The sequence below is a fragment of the Maylandia zebra genome, linkage group LG8, assembly GCF_041146795.1.
Source record: "Maylandia zebra isolate NMK-2024a linkage group LG8, Mzebra_GT3a, whole genome shotgun sequence".
NCBI classification, from domain to species: domain Eukaryota; kingdom Metazoa; phylum Chordata; class Actinopteri; order Cichliformes; family Cichlidae; genus Maylandia; species Maylandia zebra.
The window spans coordinates 8,958,609-8,978,010 of NC_135174.1; the positions used below are offsets into that span (position 1 = coordinate 8,958,609).

Below are 19,402 nucleotides of genomic sequence, written 5' to 3' on the forward strand. Positions count from 1 at the left end.
AACGTAGACGCTAGTTAGAATATCTAACTGGCTTTCTAGACTTGAAGGAATCCACAACTTTGAAAAAAAGAAAATGGTTTAGCGTGCATCTTACAATGACTGCACAGAAAGCAAAGAGAACAGCACGGCTTAAACACCAGTTTTAAATAGGACAGGTTCCACCTATCTCGAAACACTGAGTTACGAATTTGACATTCTGACACATTTATTGACAATTATTTCCAGACACCGATTCAAAGAAGTGCAAATGTTTACTTGATGATTAAAATTTAAATTAAATTAAATATTCTGCAATAAATCAAAAACTGAAGAAAAACCATGAATCAACATATGAACATTACCTGATACTGCTGAAGTGAAGCAGAGTAGTGTTTTATTAGAGACACAGCCAGGTCATTTTTGAAAGAAAAAAAACAAGGTGAGAGCTGCTGTTGCGATTATTCAAAAACTTTAAGAAACAAAATGACCATCGATCTTCTTTGATGGGGTGAGGATGATCATGAGAAAGGAGGTAAATTAGCTTAAAACTACACGATGGGAGCTTGTTAACAATCTGAAGGCAGGTGGTCCACAACTGGTAACACACCTGCAGGGTCTCCTGCTCAAGAAGGCACAAGTTTGCTGACTTCTAAATAATTTACAGGAGCTATGGAGAAAGTGCTGCAGTTAGAATTCATGCACTAATGCACCAAAATCGAGCTGTTTGGCAGCAACTTGACCCGCCACGTTTGGAGAAAGAGAAATGTTCCATGATCCAAAGTAGTCTAAGGAGCTTGGAAAAAAAAGCATCTGGACTTCTTTAAGTTGCTTGAAGACGTTTCACCTCTCATCCAAGAACCTTCTTTGGTTCTTAGGTCAAATGGTGGAGAGTCCCAGATTTAAACCCTGTGGAAGTATCCCCCCAAGAGAGACATAGACCCCCTAATGATCCTCTACCTAATCACACGAGCCAAGGTGTGAAAACGGGTGTAGGTCACAATCAGCCAAGGTTTTGGGTGAGCTCATTGTGAAACCTAGCCCCAGCCTATTATGTGATTTCCAGAGGTCACATGACTCAGGATGTGAGTGGGCGTTAAGGCGTCTGGGAAGGGATCTCAACACTGGATTATAGATGGCAGACAGTTGGTGTCGTAAACCACCGCCTCTGTTCAAAGATGGTCGCTCACAGTGGACATAAATGGCTTCTTTCACTCCTCTTTCAAACCATCTGTCCTCTCTGTCCAAAATGTGAACATTGGCATCCTCGAAAGAGTGACCTTTGTCCTTTAGATGCAGGTGGACAGCTGAGTCTTGTCCTGTGGAGGTGGCTCTTCTGTGTTGTGCCATGCGCTTGTGAAGCGGCTGTTTGGTCTCTCCAATGTAGAGGTCTGGGCATTACTCGCTATGCTGTACAGCATACACTACATTGTTAAGTTTGTGTTTAGGATTTTTGTCTTTGGGATGAACCAGTTTTTGTCCGAGTTCGTTGCTTGGCCTGAAGTACACCGGGATGTCATGCTTGGAGAAGACTCTCCTGAGTTTTTTTCCGATACAACGGCTACATAGGGGATGACAATGTTGTTACATTCGTCTTTGTGATCCTCCCTAGTTGGGATCCAAAGTACGCCATGTCCACAGTCAAGCACAGAGGTGGAAACGTTCTGCTTTAAGCCTGTTTTTCCTACTAAGGGTACAGAATGACTGCATTACACGTACCAAACAATCTTAACAGATAAACTTCTTAACTAAGAACACTGGTGGGTCATGGATGAGTCAAACACACAACAATGTCCCTTCAACTGATGTGGGGCTGATCAGAACTGCACCATTTTATATGTTTGTCACGACACACATTCATCTGACCCATTGTCAGTGTAAAATAATGAGTGTATGCAAGATGCCATCTTTGTGTGATACAGTGTGACACAGCCTTTGTAAAAAAAAATGGACCAGGTGCTATTTGAGGCTGTGAAAAGATCTGAGTGTTTGGTGACAATACGTTTGTTTGGTGGAGTTGCAAACATTGTCTGAAGAGAGTGCAATTATCCTTGGTGGGTGCATCAGAGCGGTTGTATTTCAGGGTAAATCCAGGGTGATTACCATGTTAGTAAGTTGATGTGCAGCTTTACTCCAGCAAAAGTCAAGGAAGGGTCAGGAATGAACAGACTACTTGACACTCGTGTCTTCACCTTCAATTCCATTTCATTACAACTCCAGATATGAGATAAAACACACTCTCTGTGCTGTCACACCCCAACTGCTGCTATGACACCGTATCAGTGCTATGATCGATGGGAAGAAAAATCGACCACCCAAGACAGCCAAGGGCCATTTACATTTAAATGAGAGTTGGGTTGGACAATTAGCCCCAAAATAGCAGCAGAGACAGATGGAGGGGAAAAAGTGGCTCTTTCTGATTAAGTTTTACCAGCTGTCAAAGGCCAGCAGGAGACGATTAGGTGGCAAATATTAATATGGCCACAGGGCTCACATTAGGTGTTAAGTATACACCAAGGATGAAGCGAAAGCAAACAAGAATAATCTTAGAAAGATAGCACGATCGTCACAAGCAAAGTGAACACGTAACAGAAACATGTCGTTTCTGCCTCGTGTAGCAGGAGAACCACAGAATAATATTCAGACTGACGTGCAGTTTAAACACGATTGCAAAAGCAGCATTCAGGGACATCTCTTACATTTTAAAGTGTTTTTCTTTCACCAGCTCTTCAGTAACACATTAAAAAAAATACAAGAAGAAATTCTTCCAATAAGAAAACTCATTTCAGAATTTACTTACTAACACATTTTTCACTCTTAATAACATAATTTGTAAGCCATTAAAAGTTTGTTGGTCTTTTCCTATCAAAACACATCTAACTCAAATTGCCTCAAGGTCTTCTTTCAAACGCAGAGCAGAGAATGTGTCATGACAATGACCAAAGTGTAAAATGAAAGAGCGAGATTAAAGCAGCGAGCTTTAAAGCTGCACCTCATGAATAGAAATTATGACTGAATGATGTAGGATGTGAAGAGTTTACATAACAGAGACATGGGCTACAGGAAATTAACAACCTGCCTTGCATGGCAATGTCACCTATTTGAAGCCATGATCTATGTAAAACCATGTCTAAATGTGAAACAGCAGCTGTTTTAGAACTGCTGAACTGATGGTATAAGGGATGATCAAAAAATATTAGTAGGTGTTACGGCTGGGCCATATCATACCGTTCATGGTAATACCGGTATAATGTTGGGCAACGATAAGAAAATGAAATATCGTGATAGAATATGGGTAAAGCGCGCATGCGCAGTGCCTTTGTTTTCATACGCACATGGCGGAAAAAGCATGGCGGCGACGGAGAATGAGAAGGGTGAAAGCGAATCGTTGAATGAAACTGATGAACCAGAATCGGTTTGCAAAAGTGCTGCAACTTCAGTGGTGTGGAACTGGTTTAGCTTTCGTCCGTCAGATACGCAACAAAGCATTTTTTGGTAGCGCATGCTAGCGGGCCGTCGTTAATACCGTGTTTTTTGGGAACATACGGCACACTTAAAATCAATCCTTTGATTTTTCTGAAAATCAACCTGGGTTTGGGGGTAGGGATGGGTATTGATAAGATTTTCACGATTCCGATTCCATTTTCGATTCTTTTTAAAAAAGGAGAACACTAAGGTCGAATAGCTTAGAACTTTGTTTTATATCTTCTCTTTGAACAAGATAGAAATTTAGGAGTAACATGGCCTTACAAACCCAACAGTGAGATCTTAAGAGATCCAGCCTACGGCTCTTCAATGGGGTGTCACAGGGTCCCCAGGAAAGAAAATCGTAAATGTAAAATAATAAAATAAATATTCGTCTGTAGCAATTACACAAGAATATCCAGTAATGTCCCTGCCTACAATTAAACACATTCACTTACCGAAAATCGGAGCATCTGCTGTGGTAAATGGGAGTTTCTGGTGTGGCACGCACACCAGAAACTTAGTCACTGCTCGGTGACATTCGTCTATCCTGGCTTGAAAGGAGACGCTAATGGTAAACTGCAGCAAGAACTGCCAGCATCTGAGCCAGACTCTGTCTGTCTCTCTCATCATGGTCACCTAAATGCACAGCAATGGCAGGTTTTGTAATAAGACAGATCGCGCTAACATAATATGCACTGTTAGTTGATTATTTATCCGCCGCATTAACGGGAGAGGACGTGCAAACGTTACCGCTGCTGCTGGGTTGAGATTCACGAGTCCAGAGTGGAATTAAAAACACGACATTCATTTAAGGTCATCGCGTATTTGTGAGCAAATGCTTTTGCATATTCGTAGTGTTTCCTCCCTTAAATTAAATATCTACTTTGCAAGTATTGCAAGTTGCCCTGTTGTCATCCGTTCTCGTAAAGTGTAATCAAACTTTTGAGCGTTTGAGCCGCTTAGGCGCCGTGTTTCCTGCCAGGTAAATGACGCTCCGCAACGTGGTGACGTCATTCGGGGCGACTGGAATCGATAAGGGAATCGTTTGCAAAAATGGCAAACAATTCCAAGGAATTGAAACAGTGGGAACCGGTTCTCAACAAGAACCGGTTTTCGATACCCATCCCTATTTAGGGGTACGTGCTTTGGAATTTGTACGTGCTTTTTGGAGTTTGTACGTGTTTGTACTCTAGGGGCCACCGTATATATTTATATATAAACATATATAAATAAAACCACTTTTTTTTACATTAGTAATTCCTTTTGTGCATAATTTTATATTGTTGTTAATAATAAAAAATTAATTAAAGCAACAAAACAACCTGAAGAGCCGGTTGGGAGCCGAAAGAGCCGGTTCTTTTTAGTGCGCCGAACCAAAAGAGCTGGTTCTCTAAAAAGAGCTGGAATTCCCATCACTATCACATATATGGCAGATACAGACCGGAGTGGGCTTGGCACTACATGTTTGCAACCTCGCTTAAAGGTAAAAGGAAAAGTCTTCCAGTACTGGCAACTTTCTCTTCATTGAAAGTGACCTAGTAGCAAACAAACTGAGCTTAACAGAAATTCAGATCTTTGTTCATTTCAGAAAAGTCTACAATACATTTTAAGTGAGAACAAGATGTGGGTGGAGAGGCCTTGAGATCATTTTCACTGTTGCTTTGATGTTGCAAAAAGGTTCCCACTCAGTTCAACAAGATAATGAGATACACCCTTTTACTAACCTGAATGGAATCACTGGAGACACAATATCCATGGGGCCACTGTTTTCTAATCTCACTTGATCTTCATCCTCTATGGGGGTCTCTCTGCCAGATAATTGACTTTAGCCTTCAATAAGAAACCATTTGCTTTTTTGCGCTCAGCTGCTATCTCGATAATTCAGCAATCCGGCACTGAAATTGTCCTGTTAATATTCACTCGGAGTTTTGCGTCTATAAACAGTCTTGATAATTCAGGCCCTGAGGCTGTAATTGCAGCCATTATCATCTTATTACAAACCAAAGCTGTGCCAAGAAAATATCAACCACACCACTACACCACCACCAGTCTGAACCACTGATAGAAAGCAGGAAGGATCCATGCTTTCATGTCATTTCTACCAAATTCTGACAGTACATGTCAAAGTCACAGGTCAAGTGGTTATTTGAGTTACTGTTACCTTCCTATCAGTCTGCCCATTCCCCTCTGATCTCTGGCATCAGACATTGTCACAAACTGGATTCCCTCACTGGATATTTTATTTTATTTGAAAAATTATTTTTAATCCCTGGAGACGATTGATTGGGAAAAAAAATCCACAGTTCATAAATAGTTTCTGAAATACCCAAACAAGTTCACAATCATGCCGCGTTCCAAGTCACTCACGTCACCGTTCGTCCTCATCTCGATGCTCAATGTGAACTTTAGCATGTTGCTGTCACCATGTCTACATGCCTGAATATATTAGGCTACTGCCTTGTGATTGACTTATTAGATATCTGCATTAATAAGCAGCTGAACAGATGCACCTAATGAGGTTTCCAGTGAGTGTTTACCACAATATAAAATTTATTAATTGCCTCTATTGCACAGACTACTGACACGGACAGAGATAACTCACTAACATTAGTAAAAATTCATTTTTATTTCCTTATTCTGTTAATTTAATGATTAATGAATTAGCCTACCATATGAAACCTACCTTGTGGAGGGCTTTAAACTTAACAAGGTAACGTCGCTGACAACAACACATAATGTCGGACTGGTTCTTTTAGTTTTTCTTGCTTGTTCTGAAAAACAGACGAGGATCCGGTTTTTGTGCCTTACCTTATCAATGTGCGGGTGCCAGTACTCGTCGTGTTGGGTCTTGGCTGCCGTGCTGTTGATCCTGGAGAAGAAGGTGGGCTTGGTGAGGTACATCAAAGCTGGGTCCAAACCAAACGTCTGAGCGATAACTTCCTGGATTCGCCCACGCACATCTCTACCGGGGATAAACAGACACAATATGACAGGTTGAAAGCTCTGACTTTATTTCTTCAAACAGAATGATTTATGACCGGGGTACGCCGTCAGGCAGCGCTGCTCGAGCTTTTAAAAAATATCCCAAATAAAGCTCTGCAGGGCTCAACAAGCACTGATATTTACACAAACGCTCGAGCACTAAAACTGCTATTAGCAAAAGGTTTGTGACAATGTTCAGTCATTTTAGTTCTATGTTACTTTTTAATAATAGAAAGGTTGTATGTGCACATTGGGAACAACGAAACCTAAATATGTGTACATCTAAATGATGTAATAGTTGTATTTTATCGATGCAAATAAAACAGGACATGTATTAACAACTAACATTGCGTATGTAACCATTTTAAAAATTCAGGTGTTTCTTTTTGGTTTAAACTCTAAAAATATACAGAAAGATTTTTAATAACGGTTCCTTCATCACCTGTAAAGCTGGAAATCCTCTTGTGTGAATACATCCTTGAGCCGTTCCCCAAAATACCTGCAGTCACATCCCCACCGCACAACCACAGGCAGGTCCAGACACAGCCAATCAGAGACACAAACACAGAGAGGAGGACAGGGGGGGAAACAGAGCAGAGGAGATGGGATCTGTTAGGAGAAATTAATATTTCACAGCACAGTGCACCATTATCCAGACAGGTATTCCCACCCAACCGTCCAAACGCAACAGATTCTGAACATCTGACTGTTTCGCATGAGGAAGTCCCCAGCGGAGGGGAGGCTAACCGGGTGGGAAGTGAGCTGGGAGTACCACCGTCACTGTTTCCTGATTAAAGTCAGCCAGATGGTCCCTGAGGATCTCGTGTCAGCCACCTGCGCTATGTGACTAGAGAGCGACGGAAGGAAACTGAGGCAGAAAACTGATTGTACCAGCGCTGATGAATGAGATTTGTGCGGGTCGCTGAACCTGGAGAGTTCAGCTCACAGAGTCCGTCATCATTAAGATTGATTGTCAACTCGATACTACGACTAGATTTCTGCACATGATGCTGTAGGTGGTTCCTGCTGGGGAACAAACTGGAAAAACCTTGTAGACATAAGTACCGAGTGTCTAGGGCTGTAAAATGAAGCCAATGCAGAAGCGCCAAAATCTGCAGTTCCAAAACGGAGTCAGTCCCCATAAATCAGCATGTTAAAATGTTTTCAGCCTGGTATGTAACACAGTTTGGCCTCTATGGATAGTTTCCCCATTCATAAAAACGAACAGTCTATGTTTTTTTACACAGTTTCTGTGTCGATCTATAGAAGAACAAATAAAAAAACTGATGTACTTTCCCACCTGTATATGTTAACAAACTGTTTTCCCATCGACAAGGCTCCAGAGTGCAGGTCCAGTATGGAGGCCTGCAGGGTACAAACAAAAAAACTGGAATGTGTGCAAATAACAACAAAAAACAAGTCAGCTGAACAAATAATTCCAAAGTGTTGATGTGCACTGGTACAAGCATGACACAGTGACCGTTTCAAGGGTCAACACTGATCCCTCAGTGGCCTTTTTGGGGCGTTCTCCCTCTGCCCTTTACTTGTTATTGCTTATCAACTCCTCGGGGACACTGATCTGAAAATAAGTCATTTTCAAAGAAGTCTCTCTGTGGCTTCCCCTCGGTTCATGTGAGTGTCTTAACACTCCATAAACAGCTCCTTTATTGGCTGTGGACCAGGCCTGGGGGGAGCGGAAAGCATTACTGGAGAGTGCCCGGAACATCCAGGCAGTCCCAGTTTCATCTTCCACAGCAAAAGAGCCAAAGCTCTAGTTATTGCTCAAGCCTGCCCTCAAGTGCTGAGAGGGCCCATTACAGCAGTGGTGCTTTCTAGGTTCATACTGGAGTATTATTTCATTCACATCCAACAAAAACACAGATGTAATAACTACAGCACATACACATTCCTGTTGTTGAACAGGCTTCCTAGAACTGCTGATAAAACTTCATCAGACACTAATTCCTAATAAATGTGCCACATACCAATTAGTTTTCTAAAAACTACAGTGCCCGGGTGTTTAAGAAAACTGTTTAGACTTTCTCAAAAGAAGCCATTACATACCGAGTCATTTACATATCACACAGCCCATGACAGATTCAATTATTTTTTTATTTAAAGAAAAAACAAAAAAAAACAGCTGGATTTCCTTCTGTTCCCCTGTCAGCTTTTTCTTTTTTTTTTAAAGACGGATGGGTTATTCAAAAGCTCTGCTCACACTCCCAGATGGATGTAGACAAATGCATACATTAATCATCTGAACAGTGTGGGATCATTTTGACGTAGAATACAAAGTTGAAGGGAGATTGCTCATAGTCACCCTCAGTGCTCATTTACCTTGTTGTATTAAAGCTTACCCTCTGCAGATTGCTGCTTTGCAACAAAACCCACAATAAAGCAGTCAAACAAATACTGACTTTTAAGCTTTAAAGAATTGTTTTTGCCTTATAAACTGCATTTCCATCTATATTTGCACATGTGCCCAGTTCTCATTTTCCTGGCAAAAGAAAGAAAAATGTGTCTCTTAAAACAAATGTTTACATTTTTCCTGTTTCCGTTATTGTTCTCTATATTGTCCTCTGCTGTCCACTCTTCTTGTCATTGTTTGTTCTAATATGATGTCATCACTGTTTTTGTCCTTTTTGTCTGTAAATAGTGTATCTGTATGTTTTTACTAACTTGTGTGTAACACCAACCTGCCAGAGGGTCTGCAGATGGAAATTAAGGGTATAGGCTATAATCATTTGCATTTGTTAAAATGTTCATTAATATGCATTGTCCCTCTTTCTAAATAAGATAAATAAGATAGATAAGATAAGATAAGATAAGATAAGATAAGATAAGATCAGTTTCAACATGACAGTATGAGAGGATCCCATCTTACTAACTGGGTAAAGTTTCTTTCACTACTAATAAAAAAATGATTCTGTCATCTTCCTCTAATACTTCTGTATCTATAAAGAGACTGAAATGTCTATAAAATGAAACTTTACCACGATAGGATGAATTTCACAACACTGCACATGAATGCACTCTCATTACAAGTTATAGGACACATGTGTAAATATCAAACTGGCTATAAAAATATACCAGCCATGATACAAAAACTCTAATGCAACGTACAATCAACACTCAAGCTGAGTAAACGAGGTGGGAGTGGATGTTTTGGAGTGACGTCCATATTTCTCATGTTAGTTTTAATTTCAAAGGCTGTTTGTTAATATATTTCATGCTTTATTAGTATTAAAAACACGAACCACCCATTTAATCCTGTATAAATGCACTTGTTGAAAGCTTGCTGTCTCAGAGATAGCCGGGTTATCCCTGCTTCACTGTCATGTAGGGCTGCCACGATTAGTCGACTAGTCACGGTTACGTCGACTATCAAAATCGTCGACGACTGATTTAATAGTCGACGCGTCGTTTGAAGCTTTGTAAGATCCCAAAAGACGCAGGAATAAGTAGCAGGATTTAAGAGTGTAATAACGGACTGAAACAGAAGATGGCAGCACTGCATGTACAAGGATGCCAGCTGCCGTTAAACCCCGAAGAAGAAGAAGTAGCTCTGTCCCAGAATTCATAGCGCAGCCCAGCTCAGTTTCCAACAATGGCGGCAGCTAGTTAGTTTTAATGTTACTCTTATTATTCTTTCTGGGTCACAAAATAAACGTTTAACATATTTTCAGGCGAGAATGTAGCTGTGTAAACCTCAAATATCTGCTCAGTTTATCAGAACACCACATATTTTCAAAAGCGCTCCGACGTTTTCGGAGACGTCTGTTACCCACTAGCTCGATAGCTAGCCGGGGGCAAGGCTAACTGGAGCCGTTAGAACACCGGACTCCCAGCAAATCGTTTTCAAACCCACCGCTGTCTTTCGCTACTCAGGTTAAACATACATAAGTCACTTAGATAACTTAAAATGTTATTGTTTGGCTTTTTTAGTATTTTATTTGTTCCTGAGTGAATCGGTTTGTCTGAGATCAAAGTTATAGTTTTTACACAGCTGAATAAACGTCAAGCAGACAGCTGATTATCAGAAGTGTGAGATGCTCGAGAATATACTCCGGTGTCCTGTTATATTTTAGATAGCAAGGAGTTTATTAAACTTCACCGAACAATCTGCAATTTTCATTAAAATTTAATAAACTATCATCTTGTCTTTATTTTTAGTTAGCACAGACCTTAAACACTTAAAGCTGTAAGCTAATGATAGTTATATAAGAGCAGATGCTGCTGGTGCATCAAGCTGTACGTTTTACGTCCAATGGATGATGATCTGATTAGTCGACTAATCGCAAAAATAATCGTGACTAGTCGACTATCAAAATAATCATTTGTGGCAGCCCTACTGTCATGTTATTCCAACAGCATTATTTGGGGATATACTCACTCCTCCCTCTGACCCAGCCAGAGCCAGCCCCCTCTCAGCCAACCTGTGTGCCAGAGACAAAAGCACAGAGAATAATTCAGCTGCACCACAAAACACAGAAGATGATGAAGGAGAAAAGCACAAAGGTAGCAGGGAAGGGAGGGAAATGAGACCCAGCGCTCTCAGAATGACATTGTTTACCTCCTGAGTGTCTGAGCCTCCTCCCTCGTCACCACGCCGTCTGTGACAGCACGGCCACACTTCTGAGGGGTGCATCCTGAGGAGAGGACGGCCAGGAGAGGTTTTCAAAAACAACAGGAGCATAAAAATAATTGTCAGTAGACAGGGAAAGTGGGTAATAATAAAAGCAGTACTGCCAAAACATGTCCAGTCTTACTTCCAGATTCTTGACTGGTATAATTTCTTGCTTAAAGCTTCTCACTTCATTATCTTTAGGCACTGGAGAGGCACAGTTTGAGCTGTGGGCAGCCCTCATGTTTTAGAGAGAACAAATACAGATGCAAGCCTCGATCAATTATCCATGACTTCTGGGAATGCAGATTATTAACAGTTCTTCAAAAGTGCCACATGATATGCTCAACTTCTGTTCTACAACACACCAGTACAGTACCACTTTAGTACACAACTGGACAGGACAGCAGGCTCTGTATCTAGAATAGATTAAACATTATCAGGCTCCTCCTCCTCATCCCTACGAAGAATAATAATTTTTTTTAAAAACAATACTGAAACTAATAATAAAACCTAAACTAAAACTTAACACAAAACTAGGACTTAACACCATAAAAATACTAGCAACTGCCAGTACTACCCCTCAAAACTTGACCTCTGACCTTGAGGTCGCTGAGATTCGAACTTGGTATCGATTTGAAGCTCTTCCGTCACCTCGTTCTCCAGCTATCCTCTTCACAAACTTAGGTGTCCTCTGCCTGCCCAAGCAGCAGGGTTACAACAATAAATACTGAAGTGAAACTAGAAAATCCACTCTAGAAGCTAAACTGAATTTAAAAGAAAGTCAAAATAAAAACTAGAATAGGTCAGATTTCCACTGACATCATACAAAGAAAAACGTAAAAGAAAACAAAAAAAACTTTCTAAAACTGAGCATTTCGAGTTTTCGCTTACAGGGATTACTTACATGTTGACAAAAGTTTTTAACTTCATCATATAACAGTAGATATATGCCAGAAAATAAAGAAAAAGCATAATAGATTCTTTTTTAATAGAGTGATCAGTGCTATAAGTAATAAAAGAAATCACTTATTGCCACATTACTCACAATCCAAGCAGCAGCAGATTTCCAAAAAGTCTGCCACTCATTCCAAAACAGGGGGATGTTGACTCTTAGCTGTATTCTTTTTACCGTGATAAAGGCCTGAGCACAGATGCAGCGATACAAACCACAAACACACCGATGGACGCAATTAGCATATTTGGGTACAAGTACATAAATTTGGGGCTTCACCTTAAGCACTGTAGCTTTGTAGAGCCTTGTAAAGAGATGTGCAAGAGATACTGTACTATGCTGCCATCTAGTGGAGGAAACTTTAAAATCAAACCATTTGACAAACTTAAAAAAAGCAATTGTGAAAAACTAATAACAGTTCCAGTTTGATTTTAAAGCCAAAAATGTGCTGCTGGATTAAAATGTTATTCATTAACTAGACAGAGCCTCAACCCTGCCATGTTTACTCAGCACAGGAGTGTCAGCTGATTAGCTGACATTATGCAGTAAGAACAGGAGCCTTACCTGGGTAGCGTTTGTAGTTGTCATAGTCTTCAGAGCACTGGACGCTGTAGACTCTGGGCTGAGGTGCGACCAGCTCCCCTTGGCTGACCAGAGTTTCTGTGACGTCACTGTCCAAAGAGGTCATGTACAGCCACGTTGCCGCCCCACATGCAGACAAAGCGACCAGCAGCAAGGCCACAAGCAAACGGGACCCCCGCCATGACGATCCCTGCCTCAGTGCATTACCTCTGACCAAGACAGAGAAAAGCTCCAGATAATTAGCTGAAGTTGAATTCTGAGAGAACTTCCATAACATGTTTAGATGAACTAAAGCCATTTCTCTCTCAGGTAACAGTTAGAGGGATGTACTGAGTAATTATTTGACTTCTAAAAAGATTCCCACATTTGTGTGTATGATAGGAAAATCCAAGATTGTATTGTTTCATACTTGTTTCCATTTCTAATGCACAGAAACTGCATGGCAAATTCAAAACAAATGACATTCTTCATTAAATGTCATGGCTAAAGAAATATTAGCTTGAAATAACAGTGAAATACATAATTATGTGGCTATAAATGAAAAACCGCCTTAAATTGATGAACAAATAGTTGAAGTAGTGAAATCTATCAGTGGAAACTAAATAACACTAATAACATCAAAATTCTGGGATATTGAACAGTTAATTAGTTACAACTGGTTCATTAGAGGAACCACAGGTTTTACAGGTAGAGGCCACTGACATTTTCCCCCATCTTATCTGTCTTATCCCATCTATTTCTGGCTGTTTTTTTCTTTTTTTTACTAGTTTTGCATTCCACACAGCTTCAAGAGCATGAAGGAAATTGCATGGAGACAGGTAGGAACTCTAGACAGAGCCATAGAAGGTCCTTAACCCACAGATGAGAGCAGGTTCCCCCAGAGCCCATGTGACATGCCTGAAAGACTCTGGTGAAGCCGTGGAAAACATTACGCTGCCTGTAACGTTTTTCAGAATGACCGGTGGGTCAGTGACAGTCTGAGGAGGAAAATCCATGGAGGGATTTAGGTCTATTGATCTAAATCCAGTAGAACACCTCTGGGACGTTATCTTTGGTCCAAACCTTGCTGCCAGTTCACACCTCAGATTGTGCAGGAGCTCAGCGATGCCCTGGTCCAGATGTGGAACGAGATCTCCCAGGTTACAATTCATCATGTCATTAGGACCATGTCAGGCATGCATACAAGCGCACGGGGGGCCACACAAACTACTGAGTACTATTTTGTGTTCCTGCAATGAAATTTTGTCAAAGTGAACTAGCCTGCTGCGTTTTTTCCCCACTTAGATTTTTTGGGGTTTCTTTGATCTCTGTAGGTTGATCATTTTCATTTCTATCAAACAGCTGGCATCCTTTCACTCCTAACACATTACCCAGTCCATATCAGTGTTATGACATGATTTTTCCCCCCCAGTGAGTTGTAATGTGTTTTCAAAGTGTTCCTTAATTTATTTTTAAGCAGTATATATGCAGTGTACATATACATATAATACATGCTTAATGACGAAGTTTTTAGTTGGGGCTGGATCATTGTTGAACCGGGCATTAATACTCAGTCAATATATGTCACTGCATAATTATGTGAAATGCAAATATTATGTGCATATTATTGATTCACTTATGAGAAAACTGTGTACAGGAAAGCACAACTTAAAAGTATTTGGTTCACCTGAACACTCTATACCTGTGTTATTTTAACATTAGCTTAGCATTTAGCCAGCTGACGTTTCATCGCGGTCAAACACGGTGACAGCACCTGACTGGCACACACTCCCCTTTCACACCGTACAGCCGTGCACAGGTGAGCACATTAGCACGTTTTTTTGTTTGTTTTTTTTTAGCTCACCTTTTAATTTTCTTCTCTATCTCGGCTGCATTCGCACCCTTCGCGTTTCTTTGCCGTACTGGAGCCATTCCACCTTAAAACATCTACTACGTAGCATTTAGAAACGCATACAGTCACACACGGCCGCAGTCTCTTGCCTTCTTCCACTAAACCATACCGCTCACCCCGCCAACAGCTTGTACAAGCTCCCGAAACTCTCTACTTCCTGCTTGCCCCGTATAATCCAATCCTATTGGCTCCGGGGAAGGGAAAGCCTTTTTTCTATTGGACCACGTTCGGGTCTCTTTGAGTTGCACTTACAGAGCATAGCTGCGAAAACAACATAGCTAGGCTACAGTGTAGGTAGCTCGGCTGTTATCATCATTTTGATAGTAAACAGTAAGAGAACGGGCTTACGCCACAATATTAACATTTCATCTGTGATTAAAGTGTACAAGTGAGTGGGGCTCTGTGTATGCATGCAGAATGAGCTGTCCACCTTGGCCTAAAGGGAAGAAAGTGGTGCACCTGGACTTAAAAGGTGCTCCTCCACGAGTTGAATACCTGCACAGGGTAAGCTTCCACTCGGGTCTTGCTGCAACATGAACAGTATTTACAGCTCTGTCACTTTTTAGTTCCCCATGTGTGCTAACATCCTCAGCTGATCGAGCTCTTCTCTGAACTGGGAGTGGATGGCCTGCTGGTGGAGTATGAGGATGTGTTTCCTTATGATGGGGAGCTGAAGCTGCTCCAGGCAACAGCACAACCTGCTTACAGGTGCAGTTTGGGGATCTAGTGCTTCTTAAATAGTTTTCACTGTGTGTGGATTTTTAATCTCTTTTCACAATAAAAGATCCTCTAATAAAATCATAACCCTCCCTGTGTTTGATAGAGATATTTTAAGTGCAGACTTGCTGTAGAAATGCTTTGGTTTATCAGACTGTCTGATTTTTGCGTGCTGTACTTTCAGCCGAGATGAGGTGCTGTCTATGCAGGAATTCGCCAGATCCAAGGGGATGGAGGTGATCCCACTCGTGCAGACATTTGGTCACATGGAGGTGAGGTGTGTCGCATGTGGCTCAATTTTAAGATGGGAGTTCTGTGTCGCCCCTGCGCTCATCTCATCTCTGTCATAGTTTGTGTTAAAGCACCGATCCATGTGGCACCTAAGAGAGGTGGCACACTGCGTGGGAACCCTGAACCCCCACAGAGAGGAGGGGGTGAAGGTGGTGATGGAGATGCTGAGGCAGGTAGTGGAGTTGCATCCGGGGCTCAGCACGCTCCACATTGGAGCAGATGAGGTGAGGGGTCAGTCTTCAGGGGGGAACCAGTTGTTTATGTATAACTGAATCTCTTACATTCGTCTTCGCGTCCTCAAGGTGTACATGCTGGGTGAGGGCGAGGAGTCCAAGTTGTGGCTGGCTTCACCTGGGCGTACAGTGGAGCAACTGTTCTTAAGTCATGTGACCAAGGTGGCCAGGGCTGTCAAGGAGGCGTGGCCTCATATGACCATCATAATGTGGGATGATATGATGAGAGGCATGAGCCTGGACACACTGAAAGGTGAGGTGATATTCAGGGTAGTTTGAAGTTCTTGTACGTGTACGGGTCTAAATACTGTCTAAAACCACTTTGCAATAAAGTTAGTACAAAAAAACATTTCAGACTCTTGTGCTAAAACTGTACAGTATAAATGATTTGTATTTATTTATGATAAAATATTCTTAATTACTGTTTTTTTTAATCCATATGGAAGCCAGTGGTTTAGTGGGACTCGTCCAGCCTATGTTGTGGGACTACACCCCAAACCTGGATGTGTCCCAAACTGGTAGGTAAAGTACACAGATGTACATTATCAAACAGTGCACTGCAAAACTATTGACTTCAGGCTAATAATTCACCTTCTGTAAGTTTTCTTTTTGCTAGTACAGAATGTTTTCAAATGCAGAAGCTTTAAGAACTTGATATCAATGAGGGGTAAAAATGAACAGAGTAAATACAACCAAAAATATGTGACCTAATGATGATTCAACATGTTATCTTAAATTGACTGAGCTTGTTTTACTAATTTAAGTTGAAATTCTGAATGGCCATTTTTACATTTTAAAGACTTGGGAAAAATTCAACCTATATATCCGCTTTATTCATTAAGTTACATTTGTAAGTAGAATAAACACTGAATATTCTCAAACTATGTTTTTCAGTGTCTCTGCTGGAGAAGTACTGTAGTGCCGGTATGGCAGATCTTTGGGCAGCCAGCTCCTTTAAAGGCTCCACCAGTGTTTACACCTGTGTGACCAGCACGCAGAGACACCTGGATAATCACCTGCAGTGGCTGAAGGTGGCTGCTTCTTTGTCTCCTGCTGTAAATATAAAGGGTATTGCCATCACAGGCTGGCAAAGGTAAGAAGCAGAGGACGTTCTCCACGGAGTAAAAGGAAAATAAGATGTTTATGTGGGCCATCATTTACCCTTCATCAGGTATGACCATCTGTCAGTGCTGTGTGAGCTGATCCCAGTGGCTATTCCATCACTAGCAGTCTGTCTCCAGACTCTCCTTCACGGACAGTTCAGTGCTGAGGCCCAGAGCAAAGTAACCGGGAAGCTGGGGATCTCATCAGTGGAGGTGGAGACCATGGGAATGTGAGATTTAACACCGTTGTAATAAACAACACCATCACTGTATCTATGTATGCATCTCCAAGCTAACAGGATTTTATTCCCCACGGTCCTCAGGACATGTGTACCTGACACAGTGTTCCCAGGAAGGAGGCTGGCTGAGTTAATCGTGGAGCTCAATGCACTCCTCAATTCAGAAGATATAAGATTTTTTGAAAACAGCATGTAAGTTATGGGAAATGATCATAACATTTCATTTAAATGGAATTGAATGCCAATTCAGCCTCATGTCTGTAGGCTAGCATCTATGATTTGTGCACAGTGTACCACTTTATTAAGGATATTTGTGTGCTGCGAACATGAACTAAAATTTAGTCAGTCATGTCGTTATTGAACAACAGTTTCAGTGAGATGTGGGAATGGATTAAGTCTTTAGACAGATTTTAAAACATTCTAAAAATGTTATTAAAAATATTTATATGTGTTGCTATTTTGGCAATTACTACAAGACAGCCAGATATGTTAGGTATAGTGTTTGGTATAGTGCACGGGCTACCTGTTAGCAGTGAGGTAAGCTATGCTGCTAAGTTTATAAAATGAAGTCTAAATATGAAGCCATCATAAAACAAATTTCATTTTTACATTTTAGGTTTTGGACAATTAGCTTTAAAGGTTATACTACAATTTTTTCATTCTTCGTTTGATCTTTTTTTAATTTAACTTTAGTTAGAGCCCGCTTTTAGCTAACAAGCTAACATTAGTGCTATGTATAACTTAGAAATGTGAAGCTAACAGGTGCCAAATAAATTTTTATTAGAGATTTGTCGAGAGTTATTTTTTTCCAGTGTAGAGATTTAACTGTATGCTTGTGTTTCTGCAGGTTTGTGAGAGGATGGTTTAGCCCATACCAGCGGCAGAGGAAAACTGTTACCCCGCTAATCACCATGCAGATTCACAACCAAGCATCCCTGTGAGCACACCTTCCTTATGTTTTACCAAAATGTGGAAAATTAAAAATACACAGAATATGCAGTCATAGTAAAAAGAAAGTACAGCATGTACAGGATATATTTAAAAATCCTTAAAATTAGGCAACTAGAACCTCAATTAAACTATATGATATATGTGTCATGATATTTAACAAAAGCTAAGCCAAAATGAAGAAGTGGTGTGACCCTGTTTGGCCAACAAGCACTTTGTAATCCTACATGTATGCTGAGGTCAGAGCCAAGAGCGATTTTTCGTAGACTCTGTGCAGCTAATGGGATCGCTCCATGGTGACCAATGAGAAGAATTCAGGTTTAGGGCACTTCACAATAGCTTCACTTTTCAGACCCAGAAGTTTGGAGCATCTTTTATGCTGTCAATAAACCATAGAGGGATCATGTCTGACATGATTTTGTGTGACAGTGGTAGCAACACACCTTTCTAGGTAACTAGTTACCAGAGCAAGTCTACAGAGAATGTCTTTATTTCCTGAAATTCTCAAAGGGATGCTCAGAAGATATGAAGTGACGCAATTCTAATGTCCTTATGATGCTTTTTTACCCATAAAATCTAACAGGACTGGCTTAATGGCACCAGTTTCCTGATAATAAATGCAACAGATGTTGGGAAAAACATGTACAAAAAGGAGCTTGCTGTGGTGCCAGATAGGCTTGAAGTCCTTAATGCAAGAACGAATATGTTTTACAGCAGTTACAGCTCTGTGAGAAAAACCTAGAGATGAAACTACATCTGCTTTACTGATATCTTCTTCAGAAATCACAAAGGAAACAGACAGAAAATTTGTTTTACCTCTACAAGTTACTTGTTTTCGGGCTATAGTTAAAAAGGGCCCCTGTAAGTAAGTGCTGCCATGAAACTCATATTTTGTGGTTCCATTTATATGTGCTAAGCATGTGCAGAATAGAACAGTTATTTAAATCATTTTAGCACTTAGCTCAGCCTGTGAGCTAGCATCGTGATAAGTCTTAACCTTAGTCTGTATGGCTTTAAACTCTCTTCCGGTCACGTTGCAGGTATTTGGCTACATTACAGCAGAAGGTGGAGGCAGTGAGAGAGGAGATGGCCAGTCTCTACCCAGATTCAACAGTCCAGGAGTGGATAGAGGAACACGTCAGCCCTGTAACAGCTCCTCTTCAGAGGATAACAGAGGATGTTGCAGCCTGTTTGAAGGAGATGGTGCCATAGAATCACTTTTCCGTCTTTGACATTGCTGATTAATTCACATAAAGCCTTCCTAATTTCTGCCACACACTGGCACTAAAGTTCAAAGGAGTGATTTTATATAGGGTTCTACGCTTATGTGAGAGTAAACTGCTATATGTAAATGGAGCTACATGTAACAATGACAATAAAAATCAAACCCTAG

General features: G+C 40.9%; 2 protein-coding genes across 2 annotated transcripts in view; one reads left to right on the forward strand and one right to left on the reverse strand.

The window, feature by feature from the left end:
- ogfod3 (2-oxoglutarate and iron dependent oxygenase domain containing 3) overlaps window positions 1-14,636 on the reverse strand; it is a 32,182-nt gene extending 17,546 nt beyond the window's left edge. Inside the window, exons 1-7 of the mRNA XM_014409727.3 lie at window positions 14,431-14,636; window positions 12,570-12,796; window positions 11,000-11,075; window positions 10,820-10,862; window positions 7,727-7,791; window positions 6,869-6,925; window positions 6,253-6,406 (exon numbers count right to left, since the gene is read on the reverse strand). Coding sequence (XP_014265213.1) covers window positions 6,253-6,406; window positions 6,869-6,925; window positions 7,727-7,791; window positions 10,820-10,862; window positions 11,000-11,075; window positions 12,570-12,796; window positions 14,431-14,498 — 690 coding nt within the window. The 5' untranslated portion in view covers window positions 14,499-14,636. The remainder of the gene's footprint in view (window positions 1-6,252; window positions 6,407-6,868; window positions 6,926-7,726; window positions 7,792-10,819; window positions 10,863-10,999; window positions 11,076-12,569; window positions 12,797-14,430) is intronic.
- hexd (hexosaminidase d) lies at window positions 14,345-19,401 on the forward strand. Its single transcript, XM_004557547.5, has 12 exons — window positions 14,345-14,385; window positions 14,895-14,982; window positions 15,071-15,186; window positions 15,380-15,467; window positions 15,546-15,710; window positions 15,789-15,972; window positions 16,166-16,237; window positions 16,614-16,812; window positions 16,891-17,052; window positions 17,146-17,253; window positions 17,909-17,998; window positions 19,050-19,401. Exons 2-12 carry the CDS (start codon window positions 14,896-14,898, stop codon window positions 19,219-19,221), a joined length of 1,443 nt encoding a protein of 480 aa, XP_004557604.3. The 5' UTR covers window positions 14,345-14,385; window position 14,895; the 3' UTR covers window positions 19,222-19,401.
- The last annotated feature ends 1 nt before the right edge of the window (window position 19,402 follows it).

What these genes read in the sequence shown, in the direction of transcription:
- hexd (XM_004557547.5), top strand. Translation starts at nt 14,896, where the DNA reads ATGAGCTGTCCACCTTGGCCTAAAGGGAAGAAAGTGGTGCACCTGGAC. An exon ending in GAGCCTGGACACACTGAAAG is followed by an intron (nt 15,973 to 16,165) that starts GTGAGGTGATAT and finishes TCCATATGGAAG; the next exon opens with CCAGTGGTTTAGTGGGACTC. An exon ending in GAGGTGGAGACCATGGGAAT is followed by an intron (nt 17,053 to 17,145) that starts GTGAGATTTAAC and finishes CACGGTCCTCAG; the next exon opens with GACATGTGTACCTGACACAG.